This window comes from Vanrija pseudolonga, chromosome 6 (genome assembly GCF_020906515.1).
Source record: "Vanrija pseudolonga chromosome 6, complete sequence".
Taxonomy (NCBI): domain Eukaryota; kingdom Fungi; phylum Basidiomycota; class Tremellomycetes; order Trichosporonales; family Trichosporonaceae; genus Vanrija; species Vanrija pseudolonga.
In genome coordinates, this window is record NC_085854.1 from 514211 (window position 1) to 527519 (window position 13309).

The following is a 13309-nucleotide window of genomic DNA, read 5'->3' on the forward strand; positions in this document are numbered from 1 at the left end:
CGCCTCCTCGTCACGGAAAGCCAAACGGGATGCAGTACATCGTCCTCGCAACCGTCTCGAGGGCATCGCGAGCTCGCGTCAGAGGGAGGCGGGGAACGGGGACGAAGAACGCGCGGTGTTCTGATAAAACGCGCTCTGTTCTGATCAGCGACGAAACTCAACGTTCGAATCAGGCCCTACCGGCGTCGTTCCTGTAGTCGTACGTCGCGTCCCGGTCGCGATAGTCGTCGTCGAGGACGTTCTGTTCGTCTTGCTCCACTCTCCCTCCTCCAGAATTTATACTCTTGTCGCACATCGAATCGACGGCGATGCTCACACCCCATCGCGCAGCTCGCCGAGCGTCCGACACAACCCAGGAACCTCTAGGAGATTTACATCTCCGAGGGGCGCGTGGTGCGGAATGGCGAGCGCGCCGTCGCTCGTGGCGGTCGTTTCACAGCCATGGATCGGTATGCTGTCGAGGGATGGGAGGGGGCTCGTCAATTGATGCGGCGGCGCCGTCGTCCGATGGCACATACTGGGGCTCGGCGTCCAGCCTCACAGTCGCTGTGGGTGCCTCCTCAGTCCACAGCCACAGCGGTCCGAACGGGTGCCACCTTGTTTGCCCTTAGCTGCCATTAGGAGGCATGTTCGAGCACAGCTTCGGAACAGTTTCCGAGGGGCGGTCGTAGATGGAGCTGAGCGGTGGGAACCCCACCCCGCCCCGCACACCTCACCGTACCGAGCGAGTCACTGTACGTCCCAATCGCAACCCGCCAAACGAGCGACCAGAGCGACGACCAGAAACGCTGCGCTCGTCGTCGGAGAGTGGCCCCATGCGATGCGTTGAGGTGCGGTCGGAGCTTGATCTGAACGGTGGGACCTCCCTCCCGCCCACCGTACCGCGTGAGTGGCCGACCGTACGCCTCAATCGTAACCCGCCATACGAGCGACCCAGCGACGATCCGCAACGCTGTGCTCGTTGTCGGAGAGTGGCTCGAAGAGATGCGAAGAGCGCGAGATCGACGAAACGCTGCGCAAAGCCGTGAAAACGCCCGTCTTTCGTCCAACCAGCGGTTTCAACAAGTCAATCAATGAAATAAGAGCAAAAGAGGAGTGCTGGGCACGGCGACACCCCCCGTTCCAGATCACACCGCAACATAAAGAATCCACCGAGCCCGTCTCGTGCCCCAAGAAAGAGGAGGAGGAAGCACGAGGTAGCTTGCATGCCTGGACCTGGCGAGAACGATGTGCTCATCGGGATCGCTAGCCAGGGCGGTGTCCAAGGCCGAGTATGGAACCCGCCGAGCCGCACAGCGGAGCGCGGCGAGCGCGGCGAGGTGGGGCACGGGCCAAAAAATGTCATGTGCTGCGTCTCGTCGTCGCGCGCTCGTGACGGGTTTTGTGCAGGTCACAGCTCGCTGCTCTACACTGCTGCGTCCTTCGGCGGCGTCGAGCACACCCAGCTCACTGCTGTTCCCCAACCAACTGTCGACGCGCTGTGTTGGACGATGCCGGCACCGTGAAGGGAGTGCCACATCCGCCTCTTCCCCAAGGTGCCTGCTTCGAGCTGGCGACCGTGGGAAGGTGCAATGGCATGCCTATTGTCTTAGGAGCCTATCGACCCGCTGAAATTAGGCATGCGTACACGTGGTTTCCTTGTCCGCTGCCGTCGTCAAGGTCCCACGGCTGTGCTGGCGCAGTTGAAGGCGCGCACTGCACCGAGACCACGCCTAAGATGAGCCAGACGGTGGGGGCTGGTCGGCCGCAGTTGCCCCCTCTTGCTAGACTGGTGACATGATTTGGGTCCGATGGCGGGCGGGGCTGGCTGAGACGGGCACATGCAGGCAGTGGAGTGGAGTGGCCGACGTTTCAAGACGACGCGCACGGATCTCTGGCGGCGGCTTTCATGCTTCACACACGCAACCACCACATCACCACCACATTCCACTTCGACTACCGACACATTGCACAGCCTGCCTGCCTCGACAACATCTCTTTAGACTTCTCTCTCTCTTGCATTGCATTCCAACAACTCTGAATAGTCGACACACCGACAACACTGTACACACTGTGAGCATCCTCTGCGCGCCTACAGCGTCGTCATGCAACAACACGCGACGGCACACTCCGGCACACTTCCCCCTGTCACATTACGCGTCTCAACGGCCTGGACAAACTCTCGCGCGACCCCCCACCACCAAAGAAGCCCCTGCTGACACTGCTCTTCTCCTGTAGGAACGAATAAAAGCGACGTGCACGGCTCTTGCTCCTGCGTTCGCATAGTATCCTACGCTCCATCGCGTCGCCGTCACCATGACGCCAAGATGGAAGTATGTGGGCGGTGCCCTCGGTATCCTGGTGAGTACTGAGCAGTCAGCTGCGCGCGCCGCAGCGCAGCGCAGCTGGCACCACGCCATCGAGCCCACCTAACGCCGCGCCAGGTCGGACTCCACCTGCTCCTCTCCCTACACTCAGATTACAGAAGCCATACGGCGGGCCTGCTGCCGTCGTCGTGGACAAAGTCGGGGGCGGGCTCATCAGGAAGCGAAGACCAGGCGATTGGTAGCTGGCACAGCAGCGAGCTCCCACCTGAAGGCGCGATCCCCCAGATGCCGTCCTCGGATGATCTGCGCCTGGCAAAGGACAAGCTCAAAGACAGGCGCCGAGCCAAGGCGGTCATCTTTTCGCTTGGTACGTGACGCCACAGGACTGCCTTCGCGCCACCGTCGCTAACGGCCCAAGCACGCAACTCGGACTTGTACGACCTGCTCTCGTCTATGAAGCAGATGGAGGACCGCTTCAACCACTGGGCGCAGTACGACTACATCTTCCTCAACGACGACGACTTCACGGACGAGTTCAAGGAGAAGACGTCGGCGCTCACGAGCGCCAACTGCAAGTATGGCAAGATTGACCCCGACCACTGGCACCAGCCCGACTGGTATGTTGTGTTGTGGTTGCTGCTGGGCTCGTGCTGACGTTTTTCCAGGATCGACGAGGAGAAGGCCACTGCTGCGCGCAAGGAGATGACCCGCAAGAAGATCATCTACGGTCACTCGGTGCCCTACCGCAACATGTGCCGCTTCAACTCTGGCGTACGTGTCCACGTGTGAGCAGTTTACTGACGGTAAAAGTTCTTCTTCCGTCACCCTCTCCTCGACGATTACGACTACTACTGGCGCATGGAGTGCGTATGCGTGGCACATGGATGGCCACGGGCGTAACTGACTTCTGCCACAGGCCCAGCGTCAAGTACTTCTGTGACCTCGACTACGACCCGTTCCTTCTCATGCAGGACCAGGGCAAGCAGTACGGCTTCACGCTCTCGCTGTACGAGTACATTGAGACGATCCCTACGCTGTGGAACGCCACCAAGGGTGCGTGCCAGAGGCGTAACTTGCATTGACCCCCCTCCCAGAGTTCATCCAGCTCCACCCAGAGTACGTTGCCGAGGGCAACTCGATGGGCTTCCTGTCGGACGACGGCGGCGAGACGTACAACAAGTGCCACTGTGAGTTGTTCTTGTAGATTGCATCCAACTCACACCCCAGTCTGGTCCAACTTTGAGATCGGAGACCTCAACCTCTGGCGTTCGGACGCGTACATGAAGTACTTCGAGTTCCTCGACCAGAAGGGCGGTTTCTACTACGAGCGCTGGGGCGACGCTCCCGTCCACTCTATTGCCGCGTCTCTGTTCCTCCCCAAGGAGAAGATTCACTGGTTCGATGACATTGGATACAGGCACGACCCCTTCCAGCACTGCCCGCAGAACGATGCGCATAAGCGCGGCAAGTGCTGGTGTAACCCGGCCGACACCTTTGACTTTGAGAGGTGAGTATGGGGCGGCGGGGCATGAGGGTGATTGAGCACGACTGACTCGCTAGCTACTCCTGTACCCAGAAGTGGATCGACATCTTCCCCAAGCCGTAGTTGGTTGACCCAGCTGCGGCGCGAGTCGTGCATCATGTGTACCATATGTCACCACTATCATACCAATACCAGCCACGATGCAACGAGTAGTAGAGGCGGGGTGGAAGCGGGCATGTAGTCGAGGACGGTGTGGGTGTAGTCAAGCAGGCGTCAATGTAGTCGAGGTGGATGTGGCTGGTTACATTGAGTGACGAAACGGTTAGCTAACCACTTGTCGTTGTTGTTGTTGTCCTGAGTTGTTTACGTCACGAGCGTCACTTGTATGATTACATCTACACAATGGGCGGACTGTCGATAAGAGGAAAGTGATCTACATGGCCCAGGGCTTGCTGGGTTGGGTGATACCGAATGCGGGGGATCGTCTGGTCGTCTGGGGTCGATCGTGGGCTGGTCGTCATGCTTTGCGATACAGTCTGGCGCGGAGGCGGCCGCGTTGTCCGCCGACGAGTTCGACAGCGACGGGGTCGACGGGGTGGGCTCTGGTTTGGCGGGACCCGAGGGCGATGTATGCGAACTCTAGCACGGCCATGAGGGTGATGGCGAGGACCGCGCCGATGAGGAAGTGGATCGGGGAGGCGATGCTCGCGACGTGTCGTAGTAGTGCCGCGGCCGCGTCAATCAGGTCGGCGACGAGGGCTGTCGAGCTGGGCGCTGCGAGCCGCGACAGGTCGGGCGTGCCGACTGCTCCTGTTGCGGCGGCGTCGAGCACGACGGCGAGCGTGAGCGTCGTCTGGACGGGTGCCGAGCCCGCCAGCGTGATTGTTCGCAGGGGAGCTGTTGGTGTCAGTCAGCAGCGGAATGTATGCTATGCACGAGCGAGGCACCTACCCATCGTCTCGAGAGTATGTGTGTGTGGGTGCGCGGCGGGCCTCGCAACGTCGCCCACCTGTTTATGTATCCATGCCTGTTGCCTGGTCGCTACGGCCCACTGGTCGCCGTCGCCGTGTTTTGAAAACAAACGCGTCGTCGTCGTCGTCGCCGTATGCGGCTGTCGTCGCGACAAGCCACCTGGCCTAGCGCGCGCGCGACCAGCGCCACCGATTTGTATAGGCTCAGGTGGGGTCAGGTGTGGTGTCAGGTGTGGGTGAATCAGTTGCGTGGTCAATCATCACAACATCATATGCTTGCATGCGTAGGTGGTGGGTGCGGTGGGTGTGCACAGGGAGTGAGTGCTGGCGTGGTCGTGTGGGTGTGTACATGAGAGAGTAGAAAGTGTCCGTTTAATAAATCGACCACGACGACGAGCGACTAGGCCGCCGCAGTGCCGATCAGCAGAGCGCCAAGCAAACCGACGACGACGGCGACGGCGACGCTGCCACCACCACCGGCGAAGCGGCGCGCGGCGGCACTCGTCTCCTGCCCGAAGATGCCGTCGGGCCCGGTCCCGCTCCACAGGTTGAAAGAGTTCATGGCGCTCGGCGCGGGCGTGACTGCGAGCGTGGCCGTCGGGAACGTGAACGGGTTGACGGGCGTGGTGGAGGGCGTGGTCGTTGGTGCTGGCGTCGTGCCGGTCGCGTTGGAGGGGATCGTGGTGCCGTTCACGACGTGCGGCGCGGGCGTCGCCGAGCCGTTGGTCGATGGTGGTGGGGTGGGTGCAGAGCTGACATGTCAGCGGACAGACAGGAAGGCAGCAAGGGCAGAAGAGGCCCACGTCGTGAAGTTCTGCGCCGAGGCCAGGTGTGCCAGGGCGAGCAAGGCGAGGAACAGCCAGAGGAGCCACTTCATGCTGCCGGAAGAGGGGGGCGGGGGAGGAGGAGGAAGGGGAGGGGGAGGAGGGCGAGACGAGGACGAAGAGACAACGAGTGACAACGAGAATACTTTGCATCAACGCGAAGCAGCATGCACGCCGCACCACATCACCTCTGTACTCGCTGCTGCTGCTGCTCGGACCACCTCGAGCCAGCCAGAGCCCACGGGCCGTGGTGGCGCCAGCCAGCGGGCTGTGCGTGCAGCGGCTGCGGCAGAGTGAGTGAGTGACACTTATACACTTGCCCGGCCGGGCAGCCAAAGATGGCACTGCGAGGCCGAGATGGGATGGGCACAGAGTATTCCGGGATCGCGCGGGGAGTGAATCCGCTGCACACGACTGTGTGCTCGCACAGCGTCGACGTCGGCCCGCAGGCAGGCGCACAGCGCGCAGCTGGGCGCCCGGCGTGCGTCCCGCTGTGGCTGCTGCGGGGTACAAGTCGTGTGGCGATCATCATGCATCATCATCATCTACGGCCGCCGGCCCGACTCGCACGACCCGACTCACGACGCGCTCGATGCGGGCGTGGCTATCAAAGAGGTACCGCACCCACTCGTCGTACACCGCGACCTCGTGGCCGTCGGGTGCGGGCACGGTGATGTGGAGGTTGGCGTACACGAACGGCGCTGACCCGACGTGCGCGTCCGCGCTCTTGATAGTAAAGTGCGCGCCGGGCGATATGAGCCCCTGGTAGCCTGCGTGCCCTAGTGCGCGGTCATTGTGCACCACGCTCGGGGAGACGTATTGCCCGAACGTCGCTACGTCGAACGCGCGCGCGTTGAGCATGCCGAGGTAGGACCTGTAGTGGGCTAGTAGGGACTCGGGGGTGTCGAGGATGGGCGGGCGGGGGGTGGGAGGGGCTGGCGCTGGTTCTGGGGGCGAGGGCATGATGGCGAAGCGCAGAAGACGGTGTTGTTGTGATGACAAGTTGAGAGGACGAGGATGAGGCTGTTGACGTGTTGCAACAAGTGACGTAACCTCCTCCACTCCCCACCCCTCCACCAACCCCGCGCTAGAAAACAACCTTCATCCCAGCATGGCTATGCACGAACCCCAAGCGCTCGTAGAACCGCTTCGCCTCGGGGCGCTGCAGGTCGGTCGTGAGCTGGACCAGCGCGACCCCGCGGGCACGGGCACGCTCCAGCGCGTACTCGAAGAACGCGGCGCCGACGCCCCCGCCGCGCAGGTGCGGGGCGACGCGCACCGCTTCGATCTGGGCGCGCCACGCTCCGCCGCGGGACAGGCCGGGGATGTACGTGAGCTGGAGGCAGCCTGCGACGCGGGCCGCAGGGTCGCTGTCGGCGTGGGCGGGGGCACCGGCCTCTCCTTCAGCGGAAGACGGCGACGGCGCCGCAGTGTCGAGCAGCACCAACAACTCCTGGTGCGCCGCGTCCTGGGCAATCGCATCAAACGCCGCCAGATACGTGTCGAGGGGCGCGCCCTCGCGCCCGGACCCGAGCTTGTCGTCTGCGAGCAGGCCGACGATGGCGGGCACTTCGGCGCGGAGGGCGGGCGCGACGCGGATAGACGGGTGGGAGGGGAGCGGCTCGCCGCGGACTTGGGCGGTGGGCATTGTGGCGAGGGGGCGGCCGCGGCGGAGACGGAGCGTGCGCGCGTGGTGCGATGCTGCGAAGAGGCGCGCTTGGAGGAGTGTTTGTGTGGTGGTTGGGGTGCGTGCTGTCAGCATTGTGTTGGGCGGGTTGCGGGGCTCGCCAGTTGAGAGGTGGAGCGAGCCAGCTTTAAGCCGTGACATCGTCGGAGACGTCCGATGGAGCCATTCGGTAATCGTCGGCGATCGCTCCGCGCCGCCCAGCGCCGATATCGTCGTCGTCGGTGTCGTCGGCTGTGTCGCGTTAGTCGGCGCATGGGGCGTATGCACGCTATGCACGCTCGTGGGCATGTGCTGTAGTGATCATGTGCATCCCAGGGCTAGTCGGCAGCAGTCGGTCAGTTCTAATAACATCCGTCGTGTGGGCAGTGGCGAGCCAGTGTGGCACTTGCCCCCTTCCCAGCAAACTAAATCCTCGAGCGCCAATCGTACCCAGCCTCGACCTCACCCCCGCCGCCCGAGTGCCCGCGCCCATGGCGAAACACGACGCTCCGGCGCTCACCAGCAGGGAACGAAAACGTCGTGCGGCTGCGCTCGTAAGTATGCGTCGCGTTGACGCGCTGCGCAGGCGGGTCGGCATAGTCAAAGTGGTACACGCCCGCGTGGGCACCAGACGCAGCCGTAGGCCTGCCCCTCACGCGGTCGTCCCAGTCGCGGAGGTCCTGGTCCCGGCGTGGCTTCGTCGTGTACGCTGGTGGGGTGGAGGTGGTGCTAGATGAGCTGGAGGAGGAGGAGGGGACGCGGGGCTTGGAGGATGGCTTGCCTCCGCCCCCAATGTTGGGCGGGGGCTTGGACTTGCCTGTTGCGCCTGCGTCGCCGCGGTCGGATCCTCCGGATCGCGTAGAGGTCGGCTTGACCCACTCAGTGACGGAGCGGGGGTCTCCTCCAGGGGGGTTGGTGGTGTTAGCATCAGGCTTGGCGTCGGTGGCCGGTGTGGCGGCGGCGGCGGCGACGGCGGGCTTGGGCTCGGCTGCTGGCTTGGACTCGGCGGCGGGTTTAGTTGCTGGCTTGGGTTCGGCGGGTTTGGCGTCAGGCTTCGAGGTGGCTGGTGTTGGCTTGGGCTCGGCGGACTTGTCGGCGGGCTTGTCTGCGGCCTTGGGCTCGGCGGGCTTATCAGCGGGCTTGGGGTCAACAGGCTTAGCTCCAGGCTTTGCCTTTGGGTCAGGCTCGGCCCCTCCAGCGAGTTTGACGTCGGGCGCAGCGGCGGCGGCAGGCTCTCCCTGCTTTCCCTGCTGCTTCTCCTCCACCACCGGAACCGCACCCGGCGCCACCTCGACGGCGGCGGGCTGTCCCAGAGGTACCGTCTGCGGCGTGTCCACGGCCACCTCAGAGCGTGGCAGCACCCCACCGTGCTGCTGCTGCTGCTGCTGGCAACGCTGCTGGGCGAAGGCGTACGCCGGCTCGCTGTACCCCCTGCGGTGGTTCCAGCCGCCAGTATAGTCCCCGGGCACGCCGTAGGCCGGGTAGCTGTGCAGCATGAAGCAGTGGCACTCGTGCGGGAAGTCGGGGTTCGGGCAGGCGCGGGACCGAAAGGGCTGCGGCGGGGGCCCATACGCGCCGTGCGAGCCTGGCGGCGCGTAAGCGGCGCCTGCACTGCGCGGGTCCCACGGCGTAGGCGGCCACTCGCCCCATTGGCCCGGCCGCCGGCCCCAGTCCGGCGCGTAGGATACCTGTGCGGCCGTGAAGCCTGCGTGCTGTGGCGACACGGGCACCGGCGCCGGCGGGAGCGGCTTCGAGTCGGCGTCTGCCCCGCCACCACCAATACTCCCCGTCATGCTCTTGATCGTCGGCGCGTGCTGCAGCGTGGCCTTCTTCGCTGCACCGTCGCGGGTCTGCGGCTCCTCGGTCGCTGGGGCGAGGGGCACGGTGGCGTGTGGCGCATCTCCGTCGGGCGCGGGCGCGGGCGCGGGCGCGGGCGCGGGCGCGGGGTCGACCTTGGCTGCCTGCGCCGAGGGCTTCTTCGCCTCTGTGGCCGCAGCGTCCGCCTCTGGGGCGGCCTTCGCCTTGCCCTTGCCCTTGCCCTTGCTCTTGGGCTCGGCTGGCGCCGGGGGCGCCGGCGCATCAGGCCCCAGCCCCGCGTCGTACGCCGCCCGACTGTCCTCGTTCCCGAGCACCTCGTACGCGTCTGCACACACCGTCAGCCTGCTTGCTTGCTTGCTCGCCGCCGCCACCACCCCACCCACCCAAGGCCCGCTGGAACAGCTCCGTCGCTTCCGCGCTGTTGTTCTTGTCCGGGTGCTTCATGCGCGCGAGGCGCACGTACGCCTTGCGCACTGCGCGCTGTCAGCAGGGCTGGGGGCTAGCGGACGTACCCTCCGCCGGTGTCGCGTCGCGCTCGATGTCTAGGATGTCGTAGTGCGTTAGTTCTGCCATGGTTGCGATGATGGTGAGGAGTAGTAAGTCGATAGAGTTGGTAGATAAACTGGTGGCGACAACACGAGGCTGCACGCACACCTCAACCCCGGCCGCAGTCGCGCACACGCCCAACCCCCGCACGCACCGCTGTGCACGCTTCTCCCCAACGAATGCAAAGAGATATGTCTAACAACAGGGTGTGAGGCTCGGCTCGCTGCGTTCGCCTCAGCTCAGACCCATCATCCCCACGTCCCCCCCTTCCTTGGCCTCCTTCTCTGCCTCCGCCTCGGCCTCCCTCAACCGCCTTCCCTTGGCCGGCACGCCAGCATACTTGTCACGCATGCGCTCGTACCGCGCCCGCTGTTCTCTTGACACTGACGCGCGGGTCTTGGACGCGGCAGCGACAAAGTTGTCCACGCTGACCATCATGCGCTGCGTCGGCATGTTGTCGCTGTCGGTTTCGAACGCGCCAATGGCCTCGAGGGCGCCACGAAGCGCGAGGCTCGCCGCTTCCCGCACCAATGCCGCGACGTCCGCACCACTGTACCCGTCACACTGGTGCGACGTGACAATCGACGCAATGCCGCCCCATGACGCCTCGTCAATCGGCGTGCGCTTCGTGTGCGTGCGCAGAATCTCCAGACGCTCAGACGACGTCGGGAGGTCGACGTACAGCAGCTTGTCGAGACGTCCAGGTCGCACCATGGCCGGGTCGATCATGTCCGGGCGGTTGGTCGCACCAATAACATAAACAGCCTTGCGGGTGTCGAGGCCGTCAAGCTCCGTCAGCAGCGTGTTCACCACACGCGCAGAGGATTCAGACTGGCGTCAGCGTCACCCATCTGGGTTCACTCACCATTGAGTCGTCACGTCGGGGCACGAGCGCGTCGAGCTCGTCAAAGAAGATGACGCAGGGCGAGGAGGCACGGGCACGCGCAAACACCTGGCGGACCGCGCGCTCACTCTCACCAACGTACTTGTTGAGCAGCTCGGGGCCCTTGACGGAGATAAAGTTGCAGCGCGACTCGTTGGCCACGGCCTTGGCAAGGAGTGTTTTACCACATCCTGGCGGGCCCCACAGGAGCACGCCGGACGGCGCGTCGATGCCGACAACAGAGAACAGCTCGGGGTGGCGGATGGGCTGGACGACGGCCATGTGCAGCTCGTCGCGGACGTTTCCCAGCGCGCCAATGTCGGCCCAGGTGACGTCTGGCACTGTGGCAAAGCCCTCGCGCTTGGCACTGGGCTGGACGACCTTGAGCGCGGCGACAAAGTCGTCGGGCACAATCACGAGGTTGCCGAGCTGCTCCGCGGTCAAAGGGTTGGGATGGCTGGCCAGGAAGCGTGCGATCGGCGTGGCGAGCAGCTCGGGCGAGAGATCGGTAAACGGCCCAGATCTGTCGTCGAGCGCCATGCTCTCCATCGCGGCGTCTGGCTCGGCCGACTGGGCCGACATGGACTCGAAGATGCGCTTGACGGCGCCGACGCCTGCCTCGGTCGTTAACGCCGTCAAGTCGGCACCAACATATCCAGGCGTAGCCTTTGCCAGCCACCGGATATCCACCTCGCCCGAGAGGCTGAGCGGCGCGCAGAGGACCCGCAGGATCTCCTCGCGGCCCTCGACGCTCGGCACGCCCATCTCAATCTCGTGGTCGAACCGCCCTGCGCGGCGGAGCGCCGGGTCGAGCGAGTCGGGCCGGTTCGTCGCACCGATAATCACCACGGGCTTTTCGGACGCTGCCAGCTCGTCCATGCACGTCAGGAGCTGCGCGACGATGCGGCGCTCCATCTCGCGCTGCGCGTTCTCGCGCTTCGGCGTGATGGCGTCGACCTCGTCCAGAAACAAGATACACGGCGCGTGCTTCTAAGCCAGTCAGCGGTGCTGAGGTGCCTGTTGCTTACCTTTGCCTCGTCAAAGTGCTCGCGAAGGGTACGCTCCGACTCGCCCGACATGCCCGAGACGATGGAGGGCGCCGAGACGGTGATGAAGGGGAGGCCTAGTTCCTGTCCAGCGTCAGCACACGAGCCGTTCGAGTAACACTGCACTCACACCAGCCAGACACCGCACGAGCTGCGTCTTGCCGCCTCCCGGCACGCCATGCAGCAGCACACCGCGCGGACGCGGCACGCCAGTGTGCGCGTAGATTTCAGGATGGAGGAGTGGCAAGGCGACAATCTCCATGAGCTGGGTGACCTGCTTGCCCAGCCCTCCAAGCTGGTTGAGGCGCGCGTCCGGGGGCGCATACTTGTCGTCCCGTCCCTCGCGGTTCTCTCTCTTGACGCGCTTCTTGCGCACAGCAGTCTCGGGCTCGCTGCCCGGCGCAGTGGAGGTACCGTCTGGTCCTGGGCTCGCAGGGCTGTTGAGCCCCGCGACCGTCTTGCGGACCCGCTTCTTTGTGGCCGCCGCGGCTGCCGACGTCGAGGCCGCCGGCTGCGTGCCCCACGCCGCTGTGATCGACTGGTTGAGGCTCAAGCCGCTCATCGTGGTGGAAGTGTGTTGTGTAGCTGCACTTGGCCAGAAATCTCACAAAATCATGGACGAGGGTGGAGGTGGGGGTGTGATAAGGTGCGAAAAATGACGTGGCTGGCTGGCTTAGGGAAGTTGGGCGGCGAGACATGACTACTGAGGACTTGGAAGGACCAAGGTCGATGTTGACATCTCAGACACATCTCTCATCGCACAAAATGGACGGCGAAGCAAGCCCCCGCCGCTCCCCCGAGCCAGTCGAGCCGCCAGCAGTGCACGCCGAGTCGTCGAAATCGGCGTCGCCACGGCGGCCAGACGCAGACGGCGAGGACGCCAATGCGCCGCCAACAAAGTGAGCCGGCTTCCTCCTTCCCCTAGACCACACAACTCACGCCCCGCGCAGACGCGCCCGCCCGACGCGCGACCGCAAAGCAGAGGACACCACGCGCAGCCGGCGCATGTTCGGCAACCTGCTCGGCACGCTGCAAAAGTTCAAGGACGACGACGGCAAGTCGCGCGGCAGCGAGGCGGCCAAGCGGCGCGAGCAGACGAGCGCGCGCATCGCCGAGAGACTGCGCAGCGAGACGACCAAGCAGCATGCGATTGCCGAGACGGAGCGCGAGCTCAAGGCGCTCAAGGTCGCGGGCGAGAGCGCGGTCTATGTGCTCAAGCACAAGGAGATTGCGCTCGAGGCACAACACTCGGCGATGCGCACAGCCGCGCGATACCTCCACACGACGGCCGACAACCGCACGCCGCTGTTCGAGGTGCTTATTCCTGCTGCGAGCTTGCCGCTTGCGCGCGGACCAGGACGGGGGGACAAGGGGCTCAAGGCGCTGTACTTTGTGAGTAGGGTTGGGCTGGGGGCCGGGAGAAGAGGGCTGACCGACGTAGCTGCCAAAAGTGCTCTTACCGCACCAGGAGGAGCGGCTGCGCGCGCAGGCCGCCGACGCTGACACGGCCGCGGCGGACGCTGGCGCCGCGCTGCGTACCGAGAAGGAGGAAGCGCGGGCCGCTGCCGCTGCCAACCGCGAGCGGATTGCCGAGCTCGGCGACAAACTGCACGAGCTCAAGGGGAAGCGTGGAGACGACTCGTCGGCGCCGCCCAGGGAAGAACCTCGCGACCGCGAACGTGAACGCGAGCGCGACGAGGTGTTCGAGGTCGACGTTACTGCGCACGGCGACGAGATGGAGGTCGAGTATTGATCTGTCGTGTGGG

General features: G+C 64.6%; 7 protein-coding genes across 7 annotated transcripts; 2 read left to right on the forward strand and 5 right to left on the reverse strand.

Annotated features, from left to right (window-relative positions):
* The first annotated feature begins 1905 nt into the window (after positions 1-1905).
* MNT2 (Glycolipid 2-alpha-mannosyltransferase 2) lies at positions 1906-4008 on the forward strand. Its single transcript, XM_062774503.1, has 10 exons — positions 1906-2052; positions 2218-2340; positions 2424-2673; positions 2725-2923; positions 2972-3077; positions 3117-3169; positions 3223-3359; positions 3401-3493; positions 3534-3813; positions 3867-4008. Exons 2-10 carry the CDS (start codon positions 2296-2298, stop codon positions 3910-3912), a joined length of 1209 nt encoding a protein of 402 aa, XP_062630487.1. The 5' UTR covers positions 1906-2052; positions 2218-2295; the 3' UTR covers positions 3913-4008.
* Positions 4009-4306: 298 nt separating this feature from the next.
* Positions 4307-4744, reverse strand: LOC62_06G007981 (uncharacterized protein; the record flags this gene model as incomplete). Its single annotated transcript, XM_062774504.1, has 2 exons — positions 4307-4686; positions 4741-4744. 2 exons carry the CDS (start codon positions 4742-4744, stop codon positions 4307-4309), a joined length of 384 nt encoding a protein of 127 aa, XP_062630488.1.
* A 416-nt stretch (positions 4745-5160) lies between these two features.
* On the reverse strand, positions 5161-5637 carry LOC62_06G007982 (uncharacterized protein; the record flags this gene model as incomplete). Its single annotated transcript, XM_062774505.1, has 2 exons — positions 5161-5512; positions 5564-5637. The coding sequence occupies 2 exons, from the start codon at positions 5635-5637 to the stop codon at positions 5161-5163; spliced, it is 426 nt and encodes a 141-aa protein (XP_062630489.1).
* A 475-nt stretch (positions 5638-6112) lies between these two features.
* On the reverse strand, positions 6113-7232 carry LOC62_06G007983 (uncharacterized protein; the record flags this gene model as incomplete). The annotated part of the gene is made up of 2 exons (XM_062774506.1): positions 6113-6458; positions 6712-7232. The coding sequence occupies 2 exons, from the start codon at positions 7230-7232 to the stop codon at positions 6113-6115; spliced, it is 867 nt and encodes a 288-aa protein (XP_062630490.1).
* A 166-nt stretch (positions 7233-7398) lies between these two features.
* Positions 7399-9641, reverse strand: dnaJ_3 (Chaperone protein DnaJ; the record flags this gene model as incomplete). Its single annotated transcript, XM_062774507.1, has 4 exons — positions 7399-7502; positions 7771-9393; positions 9452-9541; positions 9581-9641. The coding sequence occupies 4 exons, from the start codon at positions 9639-9641 to the stop codon at positions 7399-7401; spliced, it is 1878 nt and encodes a 625-aa protein (XP_062630491.1).
* Positions 9642-9784: 143 nt separating this feature from the next.
* Positions 9785-12116, reverse strand: SPBC16E9.10c (putative AAA domain-containing protein). Its single transcript, XM_062774508.1, has 4 exons — positions 11674-12116; positions 11526-11627; positions 10480-11487; positions 9785-10445 (listed from the first exon to the last, which is right to left on the reverse strand). The coding sequence occupies exons 1-4, from the start codon at positions 12103-12105 to the stop codon at positions 9849-9851; spliced, it is 2139 nt and encodes a 712-aa protein (XP_062630492.1). The 5' UTR covers positions 12106-12116; the 3' UTR covers positions 9785-9848.
* A 192-nt stretch (positions 12117-12308) lies between these two features.
* LOC62_06G007986 (uncharacterized protein) lies at positions 12309-13296 on the forward strand (the record flags this gene model as incomplete). Its single annotated transcript, XM_062774509.1, has 3 exons — positions 12309-12442; positions 12494-12935; positions 12985-13296. 3 exons carry the CDS (start codon positions 12309-12311, stop codon positions 13294-13296), a joined length of 888 nt encoding a protein of 295 aa, XP_062630493.1.
* Positions 13297-13309: the final 13 nt, after the last annotated feature.

Excerpts from the sequence above, each read along its gene's own strand:
- MNT2 (XM_062774503.1), top strand. The coding sequence starts at position 2,296 with ATGACGCCAAGATGGAAGTATGTGGGCGGTGCCCTCGGTATCCTG. Across the intron at positions 2,924-2,971 it reads CACTGGCACCAGCCCGACTG|GATCGACGAGGAGAAGGCCA; the intron begins GTATGTTGTGTT and ends ACGTTTTTCCAG. Across the intron at positions 3,494-3,533 it reads GACGTACAACAAGTGCCACT|TCTGGTCCAACTTTGAGATC; the intron begins GTGAGTTGTTCT and ends CTCACACCCCAG.
- SPBC16E9.10c (XM_062774508.1), bottom strand. The coding sequence starts at position 12,105 with ATGAGCGGCTTGAGCCTCAACCAGTCGATCACAGCGGCGTGGGGCACG. Across the intron at positions 11,628-11,673 it reads TCGTGCGGTGTCTGGCTGGT|GAACTAGGCCTCCCCTTCAT; the intron begins GTGAGTGCAGTG and ends GACGCTGGACAG. Across the intron at positions 11,488-11,525 it reads AGCACTTTGACGAGGCAAAG|AAGCACGCGCCGTGTATCTT; the intron begins GTAAGCAACAGG and ends TGACTGGCTTAG.